Genomic DNA, 6385 nt, shown 5'->3' on the forward strand with positions numbered 1-6385 from the left:
CGCGCTGCCGGCGGTGCGGACCGGTGCGCGCTGAGGTCGTGATCAACCTCGTGGGGGAACTAGTCGTGTGTTGAGAGATGAATTTGACACGGATTCGTGTGGCTCTGCAGAGGGTTTTGCCGCGCCAGTGTCTTCCAGCACGCCACGAGGGTTGCTAAGGGGGCATGTCCTATCCAGTAGCTCTGCATGTGTGTCCCCAGCACATGCGTATCCTTAGCAGACTGCACTGCTGTGCCCACTTTTAACCATTTTTGTCATAACGATTATACCTAAGACAAAGATTTCAGCTTTGATTCACAGTCTACAGTTTAATGGCTATAAGACAGTATGGTAATTTATACCGTGCTCACTGAAATCTGCTCCTGCTTTTCCCTTTTATTTCACCAGATCCCGCTAGTGTTGGATGAAGAAGCCAGTGTTTCACACGTGGAGTTGCTGTACTCGGTCATGTAAGCAGATACTTCTCTTGGCAATTACCAGCGTTAGTGATATGAAGGATCTTATTTACAAGTTCCTTTATTCAGGTCTGTATATGCAACCCCAGGACTTTGGCATCGAAACACGAGCTATTTCCAAGAATGCTTGGAGTGTGTAAGCAGTATTTTTTACATTAAAAAAATTCCAGTTTTAGGGATATGTGATACAAAACTGGAGCTGGACTTTCCAGTTCTGTAAACGTGCACAAACTGGGGGAGGTACAGGGGGTCTGGCCGCAGGGGGACAGATGGTGTCTTTTGCTGTCACCAGTGTAATGGGGAAGAAAGCAAGACCCAGTGGGATCCCGGGCCCCTAAAAGTCCTGCTTTTAATCTCTTTGCTCACGTACCTGCCTTTCCGCAGCAGAAAGTTCTCAGATTCCCTGGGGTTCCAGTGAGCTATCTGGGCTGGTCCCCATAAGCTCTGCTGGGCTTTCTGGTCAAAAAGGCCTCTGTGAACTCCCCGGCTACAGCAGAGTGCTGGGGCCTTTCCCATATTTCAGATCGTACCTCTTCAAGCCGGTCCCTATGACCCTGCTTTTCTGTGGTCTCGTGGTAAAGCGGGAGTGTAAATGCCTGGCACTGTGCACACTTCTCATGCACCCCCAAAATGAGTATCTTGCCAATATCCTGAGTCCCAGTGGAAGAAGACAAGTGGAGGTAGCACAGTGAGTGAAATTGGAGCATAGAGACTTTCTTCTCTTGCAGTTTTATTTCACTTCAAAAAAATAGCATCTAGAGTGGGACATCATGTGGGAAATCAGGCAGGAAGGGCCTGCCTTCAGTTCCCACGATGGGAATTCAGAAAGATTTGTAGGGCTGGTCCTAAGTGACTGTGTCTTCCTCCGCCTCTCCCCTGCCCTCCTCTCCCTTTGAAGTGTGGACTTTGTAGATGACAGCACAGACGCCAGCCAGCCAGGCTGCCACAGTGCCGGCAAAGAATATGCAGAAGCCAATGAGACACAGAAAGATGTAGTCTCGCTTGTACAGCTGGGTCAGGCAGTTGAAGTGGAGCTGTGCCTCCACTGCAGGCATTTTCAGGGCATGTAGGCCTTCTGGGGTGTAGCAGGTGATGTTGTCAGCATCTGCAGAGGGAAAAGCAGAAGCAAGACTCTCTTGCCTGTGTCTTAAGCATTAATGAACTGGAGTCCTGCTAGAAAAATGGTGGAGCAGTTTGCTGAACTCCTGAAAAATGTCTACAGACTTCACACCTCTCCCCCTCCGTGCCTTAGGTGAAATCAGACAGGCAAACGCTTGCCAAACCCTTGCCAAACCACAATTGCCGGGTTGCCAGAACGATTTCTGTGGTGTTGCCTCCATACGAAAATATTGCCCATCCGATTATGCCACTGTGGAAAACTGCTGTCCCTGCACTGTTCATCTCTGCTGATTGAGCACTTTTATTTTAATATAAGAGCACTTGTGTGTGGTTTTTTTAATCCCAAACACCTTCTGAAGTGACATAGCCTAAATTATGCTGGAATAATGAGGCTTGGGTGCAGGGAGTCAAGTTTGACAACTAGGGTGGTTTGCAGTTAGGCATAGCCTCACCTACTCTGTGAGAGAGGAATAAGAAACTCATCAATGATTCAGTTCCACTGAAATAACGACTATACCCTGTCGTATTCTAATATACACAGTGATAAAACAGATGCTGGCTTTTCCCTCTGAAGTTAGTGAAGGCTGAGCATCGTAAAAAGTACCGTCTCCTTTTGGTGTCTATAGAAGCACAGTGTGCCCTCAGCCACAGCCCTTTCCTTCCCCTGCAGGTTTTGAACTCCCTGGGGCCAGAGTTACTGTGCCAGACACAGGCTGGTCACTGCTTGATGCACTGGATAGATGGGCCTGAGGGAAAGGGAGCAGTGGAGAGGAACAAGCTACAGGGGCTTTATGTTACATTACATTACATTATATCATATATTACTGAGTGATATAGCTGCAGTGGTTGTTCATGCTGGTATCTCTCATTGTCCTGAATATAACTGGACAGCTTTTATCTATTACCCAAATCCATCTAGATTTGGGCAACTTCATGTCAGCACCTAGACTGCACAGATCCAGCTGAGCACAAAACACTGATGCAATGATGTTCCGTGAAGCAGCAGCAGCTTTTTAAAGGCCGGGATGGGGATCTGCTTGCAGCAGATGTCAGGGCTCTGTCCCAACATCCCTTTGCTCCGGAGCTGCCAGCTCCTGTCACAGCCCTCGGTTAGGGCCACCTCATCCCGATGAAGAGGGAGCTGCCTTTCCTACCTAAAGGCAGGCAGGTGTTTGTGATACAGGGTGTCCAGCCTGTGTACACTTACCAGCAGCATGAAAGCTTTGCACAGCTCTCACACCAGTCCCACGAGACACATGGCCTCCTGCGGACTCGCCCACAGCATCTCGCCAGGACACAGCAAAGCCCAACACAGCAGGGAAGTGGAGCAGCCTCCACAGGCTCACTGGTTTCTTTGGCTTTCCCATTTTCCACAGCGTGGTGCAGGGATCCATACTCATACACCCAGTCTTTGCTGCTACTTCCTTGTCTACTCCTACCCTCTCAAATTGCCTGCAGTGAGCTTTATTTTCCTGTTCCGGAGTTCAGTGTGTTGTCTCCAATCTTACTGATAAGAACGGTACTTTTTTACACTGTTCCGTAACTGCCTTTAACATGTATGAGGAAAATAAAAAACTTCACTGTCTATAGGGAGCTTACGACATCTAATAAGACACACAGATGTCCTTAATTCGGTTTTGTCCTAACACCAGCTTCCATTTGCCCTTCCCTTTTCTCCCCTGGGGCTCTTTTGTGCCCCTTTCTTATTCGACAGACAGACTTTCTCAAACAATTCCTCTTTCGCAGCTCTCTCTCACCATTGTGTCCTGCATTACTGAAAACCAGGCTTTCTTCATGAGTATGTGTTGTGCTGTGTTCCTTTTCAGTTTGGAAAATCAAGTTCATGTGCTGCAGCTGCAGAACAAAGCTTTGCCCTTGGGACCAGTGTTTTTCTGGGAAAGGGAACTGGTGATTATCCTGCCTCATGAACACTTGGTGTCCACGGCCCAGTTGTAGAATCTCTCAATATGGTGGGAAATAGACGATTTTGGGATCCCAGATGATGTAAGGAAAGAAGTCCTGGAAACCCTGTTTTCAAGAAATGGCTTTTATTCAGAATCAAGCCGCACTGTGCTGCTGCAGCCCATGGGACTCAGTGCTCACCTGCATTGCATTTCTTGTAGTGGAAAACTTAAAATAAAAGAGAGCCAATTTGCTCTGGGGTGCTGGAGGAAGAGTGGGAACATATGGAGCCTCCCAGCCATAAGGATACAGATGCTTTTCTGAGTGCAGCTTGTGTTCTGTTTCACTCTGACCATCAAATGTCAGCTGGGACCCAAACCAGAGCTCCCATGGGAACAGCAAAATATCTTTCTCTGACTTCTGAGCATTGGGTCACAGTCCGATACAGAGGATCAGTCAAATGTACCTGCTCTGTGGGCTGAGGAGCACTGTGACAGCTGGAGGTTGCAGGATTTGTAATTTTTATCTGTCCTAGCACAACAGCTGCTGTGCTCTTAAGGCAAAGGGCATTGTGTTCACTCTTCATGTACAGAAATGGGTCAACGGGGAGCAGGGTGTGATCACAGCCCCATGGAAGTCAGCAGCTAAACTCTTACTGGCTTCCACACTACCCAAACTTTTCCTGGATGCCCTGTCAGTGAGAGATGAGAGCAGAAGAGGAGCTGCCTAGCTTTCAACCCAGCTTTGTTTTCAGCATTGAGCATAATTGCACAAATGAGGTCTGCCTGCCAGGCATGTTGTGCAAGAAGAGGCTAGCAGGAGGTGTTGGAGGTGAAGGGGACACTGGCTGAACGGTGCAGAGCTAGGGCTGGAGAGGCTGCCCCGAGCAGGTCAGAACAGAGGCAGGAGAGCGTTTCCACAGAGAGGTGGGTTAACTGATCGCTACGGACACGCTGGTACTGCAGCAAACGATCAGAACAGATGGAGACAAGGCAGGAAATTCAGAGCAGCAGCTTTCCCAGCGCAGATTTCCCCAGAGCCACACTGGGCTCCTCGTTCTTGGCATTGCAGCCACAGGGTGCTGTGATTCGTGGGCACAGGGACACCTCCTGAGGCTGGAGCCAGGCATTTTAGAGCAGCAGCAATGTCCTAGCTACAGGCTACACTTCCCTGACTGTCCTGAGGATGTGAGCAAGTGTGACTCTCTGTGGGTGGAGTGCGTGTAACCCAGCTGCTCAGATCCATGTTTTGTGCAACACCAGAAGATGGGACCCACAGTCGACATGCAGTGGCACAGCCCTGTGAGATGAAGTTTTGGGGAAGAGAACAGAGGGGCCTCTCCCTTCCACACAGATCTGCAGGAGCAGGGAGGAGAGAAGTCCTGGTCACACAGCCCTCACCTGGAAAATGAACGTTGCTCTCTGTCATCCAGGTGATGAAGTCCAAAAAGGAACAGTTGCAGTGCCACAGGTTGTCACTGAGCCCCAGAAACCTCAGGTTGGGCAGGTCCCGGACAGTGCTGGTGTCCAGGAACGTTAAGCCCGTCCGGCTCACATCCAGGTGCCTCAGCCAGGTGTTGTTGGCGAAAGCATCCTTCTCTATGGTCACAAGTTTGGGATTGTCTGACATCTTCAGCACCACCAGGCTGAGGAGGTGTGAGAAGGTGCTGAAGGTGACCTGTGTGACGTTGTTGAAGCTGAGGTCCAGATAGACAAGCTTAGCCACACCAATGAAAGTGAAATCAAGGTCATCCCCCAAGAGGTTCTTCCTGCAGTCCAGATAGACCAAGTCAGCCAAGAAGCTCAATTCCACTGCTGGCAGGTATGAGACGTTGTTTGCCGCCAGAATCAGCTGCCTGGTGTCCAGCGGGATGGCTGCAGGGAACTCCTGCAACTGCTGCCCTGTGCAGTTCACTTCCAGGTACTGACAGCTACACCTGCTTGGGCAGTTGATCCTCTCTGATGCCATCCCCATCCCCAAAAGAAACATGAGGCTCAGGGGCCACGGTCTACCTGAAGGAGACATGGTCTAAGACCTTCCAGGCCGCTCAGCCCATTGGGGACTGCGAGCAGCCCTACGGAAGCTGCGTTACTGTCACAGCCATGTCGAGGAGGTGTCCAACTGCAAGGCTGTCAGGAAGCACTTTCTGTCTGTAACTCACCTGACTCCTTGGCAGAGCGCCCAGCTGGAAACCGAGCCCGGTTTCTACATTGGCAAGTGCAGAACAGTGGCTGGAACATCTCCATGTCGCACTCGGTGCCACATGACACCTCTGTGATGTCAACGGCTTGCAAAAGCTGCCCAGCTTCAGGGACAGTGCCGTGACCTCACTGGCAGAGTGGGAGCTTTCAGCTGAGTGGACATGCAGGGAAGACGTGAATTGGATGAGAGCATCAAAACTGTGCTGGGCAAGTGTGAACAGTGCAAATTTTGTCACAAATGGTGTCAAACTGCAAGAGGTGGTCACTTGTACTGATTAAGCAAGAGAGCCCTGCTGCACTGGCTTGGTTTTGTCTCCTTTCAGGCAGCAGGAGAAGGCAGCTAGGGAGGTTCTTCCAGAGGCATTTTTACCGAGGACAAGTTTTCCAAAGACGCCTCAGCTCCCTCAGCTCCCTCTGCTGACTTGCCATGCTGTTCCTCCGCCTGCCCACCCCTCTGCAGGAGGACCTGCCCTGCCCCCGACAGAGGGCTGCTGGTTGTAGGTGCCCGTGCAGCGCTTAGCACGCCAAGCCGGCCTGCTGGCGACCTTCCAAAGCCCCGGGGCTCTACAGCACGGGGCCCGCCCTGACAGCGGTTGGCGCTCGCAGCCCACGGAGCCACCCCGCGCTCAGGCTGGAGGCGGCACCTGACATGGCGGTGGGAGCTGCGGAACCTCACAGCTTGACAGGGGCGAGGCCGCCGTCGCCGCT

At 51.1% G+C, this 6385-nt stretch overlaps 1 protein-coding gene across 1 annotated transcript; it reads right to left on the bottom strand.

Annotated features, from left to right (window-relative positions):
* Window positions 1-1300: 1300 nt before the first annotated feature.
* Window positions 1301-5501, bottom strand: LRRC52 (leucine rich repeat containing 52). Its single transcript, XM_009273312.1, has 2 exons — window positions 4877-5501; window positions 1301-1560 (listed from the first exon to the last, which is right to left on the bottom strand). The coding sequence occupies exons 1-2, from the start codon at window positions 5499-5501 to the stop codon at window positions 1301-1303; spliced, it is 885 nt and encodes a 294-aa protein (XP_009271587.1).
* Window positions 5502-6385: the final 884 nt, after the last annotated feature.

The sequence above is a fragment of the Aptenodytes forsteri genome, unplaced genomic scaffold (genome assembly GCF_000699145.1).
Source record: "Aptenodytes forsteri isolate BGI_AS27 unplaced genomic scaffold, ASM69914v1 Scaffold95, whole genome shotgun sequence".
Classification (NCBI taxonomy): domain Eukaryota; kingdom Metazoa; phylum Chordata; class Aves; order Sphenisciformes; family Spheniscidae; genus Aptenodytes; species Aptenodytes forsteri.